This window comes from Oncorhynchus tshawytscha, linkage group LG14, assembly GCF_018296145.1.
Source record: "Oncorhynchus tshawytscha isolate Ot180627B linkage group LG14, Otsh_v2.0, whole genome shotgun sequence".
Taxonomy (NCBI): Eukaryota; Metazoa; Chordata; class Actinopteri; order Salmoniformes; family Salmonidae; genus Oncorhynchus; species Oncorhynchus tshawytscha.
The window spans coordinates 32,409,443-32,425,065 of record NC_056442.1 but is presented as its reverse complement, the minus strand read 5'-3'; the positions used below and the strand labels follow the sequence as shown (position 1 = coordinate 32,425,065).

At 44.4% G+C, this 15,623-nt stretch overlaps 1 protein-coding gene across 1 annotated transcript; it reads left to right on the top strand.

Moving 5' to 3' along the window:
* Positions 1–4,926: 4,926 nt before the first annotated feature.
* aipl1 (aryl hydrocarbon receptor interacting protein-like 1) lies at positions 4,927–13,597 on the top strand. The gene is made up of 6 exons (XM_024445021.2): positions 4,927–5,166; positions 5,835–6,014; positions 9,459–9,647; positions 12,305–12,481; positions 12,748–12,889; positions 13,087–13,597. Exons 1-6 carry the CDS (start codon positions 5,059–5,061, stop codon positions 13,284–13,286), a joined length of 996 nt encoding a protein of 331 aa, XP_024300789.2. The 5' UTR covers positions 4,927–5,058; the 3' UTR covers positions 13,287–13,597.
* Positions 13,598–15,623: the final 2,026 nt, after the last annotated feature.

Here is a 15,623-nt window from a genome sequence, read left to right as displayed (position 1 = left end):
GCTGAGCACTTGTTGGCTGATTTGCTCTGCGGTCCAACTCATCCCAAACCATCTCAATTGGGTTGAGGTCGGGTGATTGTGGAGGCCAGGTCATCTGATGCAGCACTCCATCACTCTCCTTCTTCGTCAAATAGCCCTTACACAGCCTGGCGGTGTGTTGGGTCATTGTCCTGTTGAAAAACAAATGATAGTCCCATTAAGTAAAAACCACATGAGATGACGTATCACTACAGAATGGTGTGGTAGCCATGCTGGTTAAGTGTGCCTTGAATTCTAAATGAATCAAACAGACAGATAGTGTCACCAGCAAAGCACCCCCACACCATCGCAGCTCCTCCTCCATGCTTCATGGTGGGAACCACACATCATCTGTTCTCCTACTCTGTGTCTCGCAAAGACACAGCGGTTGGAACCCTAAATCTCAAATTTTGACACATCAAAACAAAGGACAGATTTCCATCGGTCTAATGTCCATTGTTCGTGTTTCTTGCCTCAAGCAAGTCTTTTCTTCTTATTGGTGTCCTTTAGTAGTGGTTTCTTTGCAGCAATTTGACCATAAAGGCATGATTCACACAGTCTCCTCTGAATTATTGATGTTGAGATGTTACTTGAATTCTGTGAAGCATTAATTTGGGCTGCAATTTCTGAGGCTAGTCAATCTAATGAACTTACCCTCTGCAGCAGAGGTAACTCTGGGTCTTCCTTTCCTGTGGCGGTTCTCATGAGAGCCAGTTTCATCATAGCACTTGAAGGTTTTTGCGACAGCACTTGAAGAAACTATCAAAGTTCTTGAAATGTTCCAGATTGACTGACTTTCATGTCTTAAAGTAATGATGAACTGTCATTTCTCTCTCTTATACCACCCCTACCGTGTCACAATACAACTGATTGGCTCAAACGCATTAAGAAGGAAAGAAAATCCACAAATGAACTTTAACAAGGCACACCTATTAATTGAAATGCATTCCAGGTGACTACCTCATGAAGCTGGTTGAGAGAATGCCGAATATTGTGCAAAGCTGTCATCAAGGCAAAGGGTGGCTACTTTGAAGATTCTCAAATATAAAATATATTTTGATTTGGTTAACAGTTTTTTGGTAACTACATCATTCCATATGTGTTATTTCATAGTTTTGATGTCTTCACTATTATTCTTCAGTGTAGGAAAGAGTAAAAATAAAGAAAAACCCTTGAATGAGTAGCTGTGTCCAAACTTTTGACTGGTAATGTAGGTCCTGGATGGCAGGAATTTGGCCCCAATGATATGCTCGGCTGTATGCACTACCCTCTGTTGCACCTTATTGTTGGATGCCGAGCTGTTGCCATACCAGGTGGTGATGCAACTGGATAGGATGCTCTCGATGGTACAGCTGTAGAACTTTTTGAGGATCTGGGGACCCATGCCAAATCTTTTCAGTCCCCTGAGGGCGAAAAGGTGTTTTCGTGCCTTCTTAACAACTGTCTTGTTGTGTTTGGACCATGATAGTTTGTTGGTGATGTGGACACCAAGGAACTTGAAACTCTCGACCCGCTGCACTACAGCACCGTCGATGTGAATGGGGGCGTGTTCGGCCCTCCTTTTCCTGTAGTCCAGGATCAGCTCCTTTGTCTTCCTGACGTTGAGGGAGAGGTTGTTTTCCTGGTACCACACTGCCAGGTCTCTGACCTCCTCCCTATAGTTTGTATCATCAATGTCGGTGATCAGGCCTACCACTGTTGTGTTGTCAGCAAACTTAATGATGGTGTTGGAGTCGTACTTGGCCACGTAGTCATGGGTGAACATGGAGTACAGGAGGGGACTAAGCACGCAGCCCTGAGGGTCCCCGTGTTGAGGATCAGCATGGCAGTTGTGTTGTTGCCTACCCTTAACACTTGGGGGCGGCCCATCAGGAAGTCCAGGATCCAGTTTCAGAGGGAGGTGTTCAGTCCCATGGTCCTTAGCTTAGTGATGAGCTTTTTTTGACACTATGGTGTTGAAAGCTGAGCTGTAGTCAATGAACAGCATTCTCACATAGGTGTTCCTTTTAGGCCTCCTGGGTGGCGCAGTGGTTAAGGGCGCTGTTCTGCAGCGCCAGCTGTGCCACCAGAGACTCTGGGTTCACGCCCAGGCTCTGTCGTAACTGGCCATGACCGGGAGGTCTGTGGGGTGACGCACAATTGGCATAGTGTCGTCTGGGTTAGGGAGGTTTTTTTTCTAGTTTTTTTTTTCTTCTCAAATATTTTTTATTAAACCCACACAAGAATGGTTGTTGTATAGGTATACAAGACAGGTATACAATTATTATCTAAACATAAAAGAGCATACAGGAACAACCAAACCCAGAGTTCTGGGTGCAAAACAAATAATACAAAACACGACATACAAAACAAGGACACGTAGAAAGAAAGAGGGAAGATGCCCCCCCCCCAACTTGCTCGGGTGGCAGGACCAGCACATGCTGCCCAAAGGTAGATTAAAATATTACAATTGAGAGTGCGTTAATTAAGTACAAATTCACAGCGCCGACTCGTCCAAGTAGGAGAGGAAAGGCTGCCAGATTTGATCAAATGTTGATAATTTATTGTTCAGAATATATCTAATTCTTTCTAAGTGTACAGTGTTTGCCAATTCACTGAGCCATAATTTGGTAGAGGGTGCTTCCCTCCTTTTCCAAAACAACAAGATTAGTTTTTTTGCTGAAATGAGACCGTACGAGATTAGTTGTTTTTGGGGGTTGGTTAATCCGTTTAGGGACTCAGATACTCCCAGGATTATCAGAAGCGGGTCTGGATCTATTGAAGTCTCCAAAACTTCAGAGAGGATCCCAAAAATTCCACACCAATAACCATGCAAGCTAGAGCATAGGGCAAAGCAGTGGAGTAGTGTACCCTGCGCAGCCTGACATTTATCACATGTAGGGGATGTATCAGGAAATATCCTATGCAGTTTAGTTTTGGAACAGTGTAATCTGTGTAATACCTTGAATTGTATGAGACGATGTCTGGAATTAATGGAGCATGTGTGGATATACTCCAAGCTCTCTTCCCAGTCTGCCACCGAGATGTCAGTCCCTAGTTCTTCCTCTCATTTTGCCTTGATGGCATCTGTAGAAGGTGTGCTGGTTAGGGAGGGTTTGGCCGGTAGGGATGTCCTTGTCTCATTGCGCACCAGCGACTCCTGTGGCGGGCCGGGTGCAGTGCACGCTAACCAGGGTTGCCAGGTGCACGGTGTTTCCTCAGACACATTGGTGCAGCTGGCTCCCGGGTTGGATGCGCACTGTGTTAAGAAGCAGTGCAGCTTGGTTGGGTTGTGTATCGGAGGACGCATGACTTTCAACCTTCGTCTCTCCTGAGCCTGTACGGGAGTTGTAGCGATGAGACAAGATAGTAGCTACTAACAATTGGATACCACAAAATTGGGGAGAAAAATGGGGTAAAATAAAATAGGTGTTCCTTTTGTCCAGGTGGGAAAGGGCAGTGTGATTGAGCCTGTATCATCTGTGGATCTGTTGGGGCGGTATGCGAATTGGAGTGGGTCGAGGGTTTCCAGGATGATGGTGTTGATGTGATCCATGACCAGCCTTTCAAAGCTCTTCATGGCTACCAACGTGAGTGCTACGGGGCAGTAGTAATTTAGGCGGGTTAACTTCACTTTCTTGGGAACAAGGAGTATGGTGGTCTGCTTGAAACATGTAGGTATTACAGACTCGGTCAGGGAGAGGTTGAAAATGTCAGTGAAGACACTTGCCAGTTGGTCCGCGCATGCTCTTAGTACACGTCCTGGTAATCCGTCTGGCCCCGTGACCTTGTGAATGTTGTCCTGTTTAAAGGTCTTGCTCACATCGGCGACGGAGAGTCTGATCACACACGTCTGGAACAGCTGGTTCTCTCATGCATGCTTCAGTGTTGCTTGCCCTGAAGCGAGTATAAAAGGCATTTAGCTAGTCTGGTAGGCTCACGTCACTGGGCAGCTCGTGGTTGGGTATCCCTTTCTAGTCCGTAATATTTTGCAAGCCCTTCCACACCCGCCGAGCGTCAGGGACAGTGTAGTAGGACTCAATCTAAGTCCTGTATTGCCGCTTTGCTTGTTTGATGGTTCATCTGAGGGCATAGCTCGATTCTTATAAGCGTCCTGATTAGTGTCCCACTCCTTGAAAGCGGCAGCTCTAGCCTTCAGCTCATTGCGGTTATTGCCTTTAATCCATAGCTTCTGGTTGGGATATGTACGTGTGGTCACTGTGGGGGCGACGTCCCGCTACATATTCCAGTCTGTTTTATCAAAACAGTCCTGTAGCGTAGCATCTGTGTCATTTGACCACTTCCTTATTGAGCGAGTCACTGGTACTTCCTGCTTTCATTTTTGCTTGTAAGCAAGAATCCGAAGGAAAGAATTATGGGCAGATTTGCCAAATGGAGGGTGAGTGAGAGCTTTGTATGCGTCTCTGTGTATGGGGTGAAGGTGGTCTAGAGTTTAAGTTTGCCTGCATCAAAGTCCCCTGACCACTAGGAGCGCCGCTTCTGGATGAGAATTTTTTTTATGTGCTTATGGCGTTATACAGCTTGTTGAGTGCGGTCTTAGTGCCAGCATCGGTTTGTGGTGGTATATAGAAGGCAATGAAAAGTATAGATGGAAACTCTCTTGGTAGATGGTGTGGTATACAGCTTATCATGAGGTACTTTAACTCAGGCGAGTAATACCTCGTTATTGACAAAATTATTAAGTGCTTAGTAAATTTTACCCCTATCTCAAAGATTTGTAGCTGTGGGCTTGAAGTAGTGTTTTTCTATCCCGTTCTGGATGTTTCTAATCCAGCAGATGATAGATAGTCATCACGAGAAAGGCTGAGAAGAGCTGATTGAGGGATGGATGAATGGGGAGAGGGGAGGAGGAGAGGAGGGGAGGAGGGATTCTTAATCTCATTATCCCTTTCCTAATCATCAAGGAGTAATGTGTGTTCATACCTCTCTATGCCTCACACCTGCTATAAACTACCCTAGCAGAAACACATACAGACAGACACACATTATATACACACACCTATTTATTTATTCTACACAGACACACAGCCATATAGAAAAATGTCTTCAGATATGGATGGGACCATGCTCCTGGGGGTGGAAGGCATTAAGAAAACCATCCTGTATGGAGGGACAGCTGAGATGCCCCGGTTCATTACTGGGACCAAGGTAGGCCTCACTCTCCATCTCAACGTATTCCTCTGCTTCAACCTCTCAATCTCTATCCAAATTCATCGATTTCAATCTCTCTACTTAATTTATAATCCTCAGTCTTTCTCTTGTTCTATTTCTCTTGATCTGAATCTATCTATTTAAACATAACTCCATCTATTGACTTTTCTAACCTCCATCTATCTCAAATAGTGGAGGATTTATCTAGGCCACAGACAGTTACTCATCCAGTGCTTTGTCTCCAGTTCCAGACAAATCTGATTACTGTAAAGAAGATGGTTGCAATAGATTCTAGAACATTGTGTAGATTCAGAAAATAAAATGTTTGTCTCACTCACATTTAGGTAAATAAAATGGTCTTACTTATGGAGTCATATGACACTATTCATTCCATTAGTAATGACATGGTAGAATATCTTATAATGTCGCATCCTGCCTGTCAACAGGGACCACATACCCACACCGGTATGATCAGTGTGTAAAGGGGTGGCATTTGGTGGAACTGGAGAATCTGGAGGAAAATGACTCTAAATCCAAATGTCTTCTTCCTTTCTCTCCTACACCTCTTCCATACTGTACATCCTCCTCCATTATCCATTTCCCCTTTCACCCCCTCCACTTCATCCCCTCTCCTCCATCCTCTCTTCTTCACCCCCCCTCCACAGGTGACCTTCCATTTCCGTACCCAGCTGTGTGATGATGATCGTACGGTGATAGACGACAGTAAGGTGACGGGCGTGCCAATGGAGGTGGTGATCGGGAACATGTTCAAGCTGGAGATCTGGGAGACCCTGCTCACCTCCATGAGGATCGGAGAGGTGGCCGAGTTCTGGTGCGATGTCACCGTGAGTAAGACTCATTCTCCCACAATGCAGTGCCACAGTAGCATACTTCCTATTCAAACCTTAGAGTCTAGATTCTAAATACAACTCCAACACCTCTCCAGAAGTCAACTCTCAATTAAAAAAGGTTTGTCTTAAGTAAACGTTAAGGAAAATCGAACAATTCCTAATTATATTAACTAGGGAGACATTTAACAAAAGCTAAGGTATCAATCACATCAGATTAAAGTCTCTCATGATAGTCGGCCTGCATCTTACAAGGAACTAAAAGAGACCCCACCCATTATTACAGTATTATCAAAAACACAAAAGCTCCTCCTATTCAGAGCATACTGAGTAAACACTTAAATATCTCAATAACTCTCTCAGTAGCATGAGACACAATACAAACACACTGGAATATCATACACCTAATATCATACACCTAATACATGTGCTTTGTTGTTCTGTGTGTGCATTGCCAGTGTTGTGTGTCATAATGATGATAGTTAGAAATAACTTAACCTCAACCCACGATTGAAAGGATGCAGATGTTTCTGTCAGTTCCCCTTTTTGGTATATGTCCCTTCTCAGACATCTCTAGTAAGCTTTGAAAAGCACACATTTTCTGAAAATATAGGCCCTACTTTCAGTTGTCTGTGTTATCTGTGTTCTTCAACGTATTGTGTCTGCAATTGTAGGCTTTCCAGGGGTTTGGTTATATATTTATATTTGGTAACACCTTATGTGGATAGTCTACAGAATATCAGTAACATTTCAACTAAATATATACTAACCCTAACCCTAGCTCTAACCCTAACCTTAGCCCTTATCTTAACCCTTACTTACCCTAACCCTAGCCCTTATCTTAACCCTTACTTACCCTAACCCTTACTTACCCTCACCCTAGCTCTAACCCTAACCTTAGCCCTTATCTTAACCCTAACCCTAGCTCTAACCCTAGCCCTTATCTTAATCCTAAACTTAACCTAACCCTAGCTCTAACCCTAACCTTAACCCTTACTTACCCTAACCCTAGCTCTAACCCTAAACTGAACCCTTACTTACCCTAACCCTAGCTCTAACCCTAACCTTAGCCCTTATCTTAACCCTAAACTGAACCCTTACTTACCCTAACCCTAACCTTAGCCCTAAACTCAACCCTTACTTACCCTAACCCTAACCTTAACCCTCAACTTAACCCTTACTTACCCTAACCCTAACCTTAACCCTTGTCTTAACCCTTACTTACCCTAACCCAAGCTCTAACCCTAACCTTAGCCCTTATCTTAACCCTTACTTACCCTAACCCTAGCTCTAACCCTAACCTTAACCCTAACTGTAATCTTAGGAAGCAGTTGCTTATCAACAGGTAGTTTGTTGATAGTATGACCATTTCTAGAGCATCTACAGATGGGAAATACAGACTATCCAAATAAAGTGTGACCTTACACTGAGTGTACAAAACATTAAGAATACCCTTCTGACCCTACAAGGTGTCTAAGGCATCCCACAGGGATGCTAGCCCATGTTCACTCCAATGCTTCACACAGTTGTGTCAAGTAGGATGGATGTCCTTTGGGTGGTGTACCATTCTTGATACACACAGGAAACTGTTGAGCGTGAAAAACCAAGCAGCGTTGCAGGGCGCCTGGCACCTACTAAGATACCCCGTTCAAAAGCACTTACATATTTGTATTGTCCATTCACCCTCTGAATGGCACACATACACAAACCATGTCTCAATTGTCTCAAGGCTTAAAAAGCCTTCTTTAACCTGTCTCCTCCCTTTCATCTACACTGATTGAAGTGGATTTAACAAGTGACATCAACAAGGGATCATATCTTTCACCTGGATTCATCTAGTCAGTCTATGTCATGGAAGGAGCAGGTGTTCATAATGTTTTGTTCACTCAATGTGTATTTGTTCAACATAAAACACCTGTTAGTGAGGGTAACCTAAGGTTGCTATCTACAACATCAGCTAGTGAGGGTAACCTAAGGTTGCTATCTACAACATCAGCTAGTGAGGGTAACCTAAGGTTGCTATCTACAACATCAGCTAGTGAGGGTAACCTAAGGTTGCTATCTCCAACACCAGCTAGTGAGGGTAACCTAAGGTTGCTATCTACAACATCAGCTAGTGAGGGTAACCTAAGGTTGCTATCTACAACATCAGCTAGTGAGGGTAACCTAAGGTTGCTATCTCCAACACCAGCTAGTGAGGGTAACCTAAGGTTGCTATCTCCATCACCAACCATTGAGGGTAACCTAAGGTTGCTATCTACAACACCAGCTAGTGAGGGTGTTGTGTGTGTGTTCTATTTTCATCTTTGGGGGACTTCTTTTCCCCTCAGTTATTTGTGTCTGCTAGAGCCTGGCTGTGTTTGTATAACATATATTGTGTGCTTAATTCCGTGTGTGTGTGTGCGCGCATTTGAGTGCGTATGTGCATTTGTATGTGTATGTAGGTGGAGGAGACAAACAGGTGGAGAGCTTAGAGAATGTAATTAATCCCCAGCAGCTTCACCTTTCCCTAATCGCCTGTGATTACTGCTGACCATAAAGAAAACCTGGGACGGGCTTTAAACCAGCTGGGGTACAGCCATTCATTCATTATCTAGTAACTACAACCTGGGTGCAGTAGGCTACATTTATACAGTAGGCTACATTCTGTCTATACAGTAGGCTACATTGAGTGACCCTACTAGCAAAGATTTTTTACAACTAAATCAAGATAACCACAACCTGTCATTTCAAATGTGAACAAATGAGTCATAGTGGGCAGAACAAGGAAGGAGGTGGGCAGAATGCCTACTCTGTGAAGTGGGCATGTGCAATAACTCAATTTGCCTGTCCACTCCTTCTAAAAAATTTTTTTTTTTTTTTACTTTGGCAAAGGGTAAAGTCTACCAAACTTAGTCCACTCTGTTCGTAACGTATTTTAGTTTTGGGAACAGAATACTGTATTAAGATCAAATGTTTAATCGATGAGAAAATTTGCAGAATGTCGGCTAAAATCCATCTAGTTCCATCTTCTCCCACTGCGGCCACTGGGCTTAGTGAGTGGAAACGCCAAGCGGATGCTTCACATTAATACATCCGGTGAAATATCTGTCTCTAGTGTGGAAGGTAAAATGAATTGTTTACTCATCCCAGCCAGTGGAGGGCAATATTGTTACATTGGATACATAGTTCAGTTGAGGAGAATAGACCGGGTTTCAAAAATATTTGTGTATTCACAAATACAATATTTATCCAGGGTCCTTTCTGGTTTGATTGACAGACTAAGTATGAAAGACAAAGAGCAATGTCATACTCCACCCATTCTAATCCGATCAATTCCGTGAAAAAAGGGAAACGCCTATATCAGGAAAAGACTAATTCAATGACATGTCTTATATCATATAGCTCTGGTTAACTTTTCTTGCCCTGTCTCTCTGTGTCTGTCTCTCTTTCTTTCCCCAGCACACTGGCCTCTACCCCCTGGTGGCCAAGAGCTTGCGGCGCATTGCGGAGGGCAAGGACCCTGTGGACTGGCACATCCATTCGTGTGGCATGGCCAACATGTTTGCCTACCACACCCTGGGCTATGATGACCTGGACCAGCTACAGAAGGAGCCTCAGCCTCTCTACTTTGTACTGGAACTGGTCAAGGTTAGAGGGAATGGAGACATACACAGAGACACATACACACACAGATATTGCACACACACACACACACACACACACTGATCTTGCTCATATTCTCTGTGTGTGTGTGTGTGTGTGCGTGTGTGTGTTTTTGATTTATTATGCATGTGGGTACCAAAAGTCCTCACAAGGAAAACAAAACAATTAACTTTCGGACAAGTGGGGACATTTCACCGGTCTCCAAAAGGAAAAAGCTGTTTTAGGTTTAGGGGTTAGGTTCAAAACAAATGTAAAAAATTTGGTCACATACACGTGATTAGCAGATGTTATTGCGGGTGTAGCGAAATGCTTGTGCTTCTAGCTCTGACAGTGCAGTAATATCTAAGAAATTGCACAACATATACCCAATACACACAAATCTAAGTAGGAATGAATTAAGACTATATACATATGGACGAGTGATGTCAGAGCGGAACTAAGATACAGTAGAATAGTATAGAAAACAGTATATACCTATGAGATGAGTAATGCAAGATATGTAAACATTATTAAGTGAATGACATATCGTAGAATAGTATAGAAAACAGTATATACCTATGAGTAATGCCAGATATGTAAACATTAAGTGACTAAGATACCGTAGAATAGTATAGAATACTGTATATAGATATGAGATTAATAATGCCAGACATGTAAACATTATTAAAGTGACTAGTGTTCCATTCCTTAAAGTGGCCAGTAGAGGCTGCTGCCTATGCCTATAGGCAGCAGCCTCTAATGTGCTAGTGATGGCTGTTTAACAGTCTGATGGCCTTGAGATAGAAGATATTTTTCAGTCTCTTGGTCCCAGCTTTGATGCATCTGTACTGGCCTCGCCTTCTGGATGATAGTTGGGTGAACAGGCAGTGGCTCGGGTGGATGATGTTCTTGATAATCTTTTTGGCCTTCCTGTGACATCAGGTGCTGTAGGTGTCCTGGAGGGCAGGTAGTTTGCCCCCGGTAATGCATTGGGCAGACCCTCTGGAGAGCCTTGCGGTTGCGGGCGGTGCAGTTGCCATACCAGGTGGCGATACAGCCCGACAGGATGCTTTCAATTGTGCATCTGTAAAAGTTTGTGAGGGTTTTAGGTGACAAGCCAATCTTCTTTAGCCTCCTGAGGTTGAAAAGGTTCTGTTGCACCTTCTTCACCACACTGTCTGTGTGGGTGGTTAATTTCAGTTTGTCAGTGATATGTACGCCAAGGAACTTGAAGTATTCCACCTTCTCCACGGTCCCATCGATGTAGATGTAGTCCACGATGTAGTCCACGATCATCTCCTTAGTTTTGTTGATGTTGAGTGAGAGATTGTTTTCCAGGCACCACACTCCTAGATTCCTCACCTCCTCCCTATAGTATGTCTCGTCATCGTTGGTAATCAAGCCTACTACTGTTGTGTCATCTGCAAACTTGATCATTGTGTTGGAGGTGTGCTTGGCCATGTAGTCATGGGTGAACAGGGAGTACAGGAGGGGGCTGAGCACACACCCTTGTGGGGCCCCAGTGTTGAGGATCAGCGGAGTGGAGGTGATGTTTCCTACCTTCACCACCTGGGGGCGTCCCGTCAGGAAGTCCAGGACCCGGTTGCACAGGGGGAGGTTCAGACCCAGGGCCTCGAGATTAATGATGAGCTTGGAGGGTACTATGGTGTTGAATGCTGAGCTATAGTCAATAAACAGCATTCTTACATAGGTATTCCTCTAGTTCAGATGGGATAGGGCAGTGTGCAGAGTTATTGCAATTGCATGGTCTGTGGATCAATTGGGGCGGTAAGCAAATTGAATTGAAGAGTCTAGGGTGGCAGGTAAGGTAGAGGTAATATGATCCGATAGTCATTAAGTTCAGTTACCTTTGCCTTCTTGGGTACGGGAACAATGGTAGACAACTTGAAGCATGTGGGCACGGCAGCCTGCCTATAGGGAGCGATTGAATATGCCCGTAAACACACCAGCCAGCTGGTCTGCGCATGCTCTAAGGATGCAGCTAGGGATTCCATCTGGGCCGGCAGCCTTGCGGGGGTGAACACATTTAAATGTTTTACTCACGTCCGCCACGGTGAAGGAAGCGGGCCACGTCGGTGGCACTGTGTTATCATCACATTGTGCGAAGAATGTGTTTAGCCTGTCCGGTAACAAGACGTCGGTCTCGGCGACGTGGCTGGTTTTCCTTTTGTAGTCCGTGATTGTCTGTAGTCCTTGTCACATACGTCTCGTGTATGAGCCGTTGAATTGCGACTCCATTTTATCTCTATACTGACGTATAGCTTGTTTGATTGCCTTGCGGAGTGAATAACTACACTGTTTATATTCTGTCATATTACCAGTCGCCTTGCCATGTTTAAATGTAGTGGTTCGCGCTTTCAGTTTCGCGCGAATGCTACCATCTAGCCACGGTTTCTGGTTAGGGTAGGTTTTAATAGTCACATTGGGTAGCACATCTCCTATACACTTCCTTATAAACTCAGTCACCGTATTTGTGTATGTGTCTAGATTATGGGTTTATGGGTTAGGGAAAATATTTTGATTAGGAATCAATTGTTTGGTCCCCACAAGGATAGTAACACAAATGTGTGTGTGTGTGTGTGTGTGTGTGTGTATATGTGTGTGTGTCTGTGCCTGTCTGCCTTTGTGTTTGTGTATCCCAGGTGCAGCAGCCCAGTGAGTATGACAGGGAGTCGTGGGCTCTGAATGATGAGGAGAGACTGAAGGCTGTGCCCTTGCTCCACGGCCAGGGGAACAAGCTCTACAAACTGGGGCGCTACCAGGACGCCACCAACAAATACAAAGAGGCCATAGTCTGCATCAAGAACATACAGCACAAGGTACTGTAACAACGGATCAGGAATAGCGGTGTGGAATAATGACTTTGGCTTTAGTTTTCAGAGTTCTTGAAATGTGTTTTGTGACAGAGTATAACCATATTTTAATCATGACTTCCATATACAAAGTACACCCTCAATGCTTTGTGTGTTTGAGAATTGTATGTGTGTGTGTTTGTATGTGTATGTCAGTGTGTGTGCGGGTGCGTGCGTGCATATATGAATGTATTCATCCATTGTGTGTAACAGTGTGTATCCCCCTCCCACAGGAAAAAGCATGGGAAGCCCCCTGGCTGAAGCTAGAGAAGATGGGGAACATGCTGACTCTCAACTACTGCCAGTGTCTGCTCCGTATGGAGGAGTACTATGAGGTCATAGAGCACACCAGTGACATCATCAATCAGCACCCAGGTACCTCAGGCACACACAATATATTATGAAACCTTACAGGAAAAGCACTTCAGACAACAACAAATAGTCAATGGGCGAAGTGTGAAGAAATGTAAATTAGGGTCTAGCCCAAAGCGAAAATATGTTTTAAAACATTATCTCTGTATCTGCCTGTGTGTGCTTCTCTATCTGTTTGCATATGCGTGTGTTCATCCTAGGTGAAATGAAGGCGTTCTACGTGCGAGGGAAGGCCCACATTGAGGTGTGGAACGAAGCTGAGGCGCGGGCTGACTTTGAGAGGGTTCTAGATCTGGACCCTGGCATGAAGAAGGCTGTTAAGAAGGACCTGGGTGTCCTCAACATGAGGATGGAGGAGAAGAATGAGGAGGATAAAGTCAAGTACAAGGGAATGTTCTGACATGGTCCAGGAGATATGCAGATATGGAGGGGGAGGGTCAATGTCAAAGTTAAAGTGGACAGCACAGATGGTGCTTGTGGAGGAAGAGAGGAGAGATGGGCAAAGCAGGAGTGAGAGAGAGAGAGAGAAAATGTATCCTAGATCATTGTTACTTATTTATCTATGTTTTTCCTGGAACATTGTTTGGTGGTCAATCCATTTGGGTAGAACATGTATCCATTATGTCTGACTTGAATGGTTGAAGCCCAACAAGTACTGCATCTAGTCATAAAATGCAAATAAATCTTGGTGTAGATTATGTACTCATCAGATATTGAACGAATGTTATTTTGTTCTTTCCTTTAATCCATGGCACACTACATGACCAAAAGTATGTGGACAACTGCTCCTCGAACATCTCATTCCAAAATCATGGGCATTAATATGGAGTTGGTCCCCCCTTTGCTGCTATAACAGCCTCCACTCTTCTGGGAAGGCTTTGCACTAGATGCTGGAACATTGCTGCGGGGACTTGCTTCCATTCCGCCACAAGAGTATTAGTGAGGTTGGGTACTGATGTCGGGGATTAGGCCTGGCTCACAGTCGGCATTCCTATTCATCCCAATGGTGTTCGATAGGGCTGAGGTCAGGGCTCTGTGCAGGCCAGTCAAGTTATTTCACACCGATCTTGACAAACCATTTCTGTATGGACCTCACTTTGTGCATGGGGGCATTGTCATTCTGAATACTGAAACAGGAAAGGGCCTTGCCCAAACTGTTGCCACAAAGTTGGAAGCACAGAACCGTCTAGAATGTCATTGTATGCTGTAGCGTTAAGATTTCCCTTCACTGGAACTAAGGGGCCTAGACCGAACCATGAAAAACAGCTCCAGACCATTATTCTTCTTCCACCAGACTTTACATTTGGGCAGATAGTGTTCTGCTGGCATCCGCCAAACCCAGATTCGTCTGTCGGACTGCCAGATGGTGAAGCGTGATTCATCACTCCAGAGAAAGCGTTTCCACTGCTCCAGAGTCCAATGGCAGCAAGCTTTACACCACTCCAGCCGACGCTTGGCATTGCACATGATGATCTTAGGCTTGTGTGCGGCTGCCTGGCCATGTAAACCCATTTCATGAAGCTCCCAAATAACAGTTATTGTGCTGACATTGCTTCCAGAGGCAGTTTGGAACTTGGTAGTGAGTGTTGCAACTGAGGACAGACAATTTATACGCGCTATGCTCTTCAGCACTTGGTGGTCCCATTCTGTGAGCTTGTGTGGCCTACCACTTAGCGACTGAGCCGTTGTTTCTCTTAGACGTTTCCACTTCACAATAACAGGATTTATAGTTGACCAGGGAAGCTCTAGCAGGGCAGAAACTTGACAAACTGACTTGTTGGAAAGGTGGCATCCTATGACGCTGCCACGTTGAAAGTCTGAGCTCTTCGTTAAAGCCATTCTACTGCCAATGTTTGTCTATGGAAAATGCATGGCGGTGTGCTCGATTTTATACACCTGTCAGCAATGGGAGTGGCTGAAATAGCTGAATCCACTAATGAAGGGGTGTCCACATACTTTTGTTCATATAGTGTATCTATATTGTTTTAAAGGGATTTTCACACACTGACAAAAAATGTATCCCGTCAATAAGCTTAGCCAATTCTCTGTATCTTGTTGCCACCATTACATTCCACTAGATGGCATTATTTCTATAGCATACACCTCAGGGCTAAATACTGTACTATAAAAGTTGATATATCAACAACTACTCCAATAACAAAGAGGAAGTTTGAACTGGGGGGGGTCTATGATAATTAATTCACCGGTATGGCACAATGGCAGTACAATCTCCAACAGAGGACACTCTCAAACAGAGGCTTCTAGCTTTTGTTCCAGCCCAGCACTAACACACCTGATTACACTAATCATGGTCGAGACTAAAGGCTCTGATTAGTTGATTATTGGAAACAGGAAGTGTTAGTGCTGGGCTGGGACAAAAGCCTGACCCCGTGCTCTCCAGGAGCATAATTGGGGAACCCTACTCTAGACTTGGAGAACCCTGCTCTAAGTTATTGTGTTGACCTGATATGCCTTCTGATGGCCTGCATGGTAACATGAAGGGTCACTTTGCTGTGAAAGGAATGATAGGTAATTGTAGTGTCTGAGTGATAGATAGGGGTCACATACAGGTTAGTGATGGAGACACTCCCACAATAGCATGATAGACAGAACACCCACCCACCCACAGCTGGCTCCAGTAAGTTACGTAATATAATTGGGTAAATGTCTGAGAGCCACATGTATTTGTGTACAGTATCAGGTCGATGCCATTCAGCGAGCTCACTTTCATTCAGGG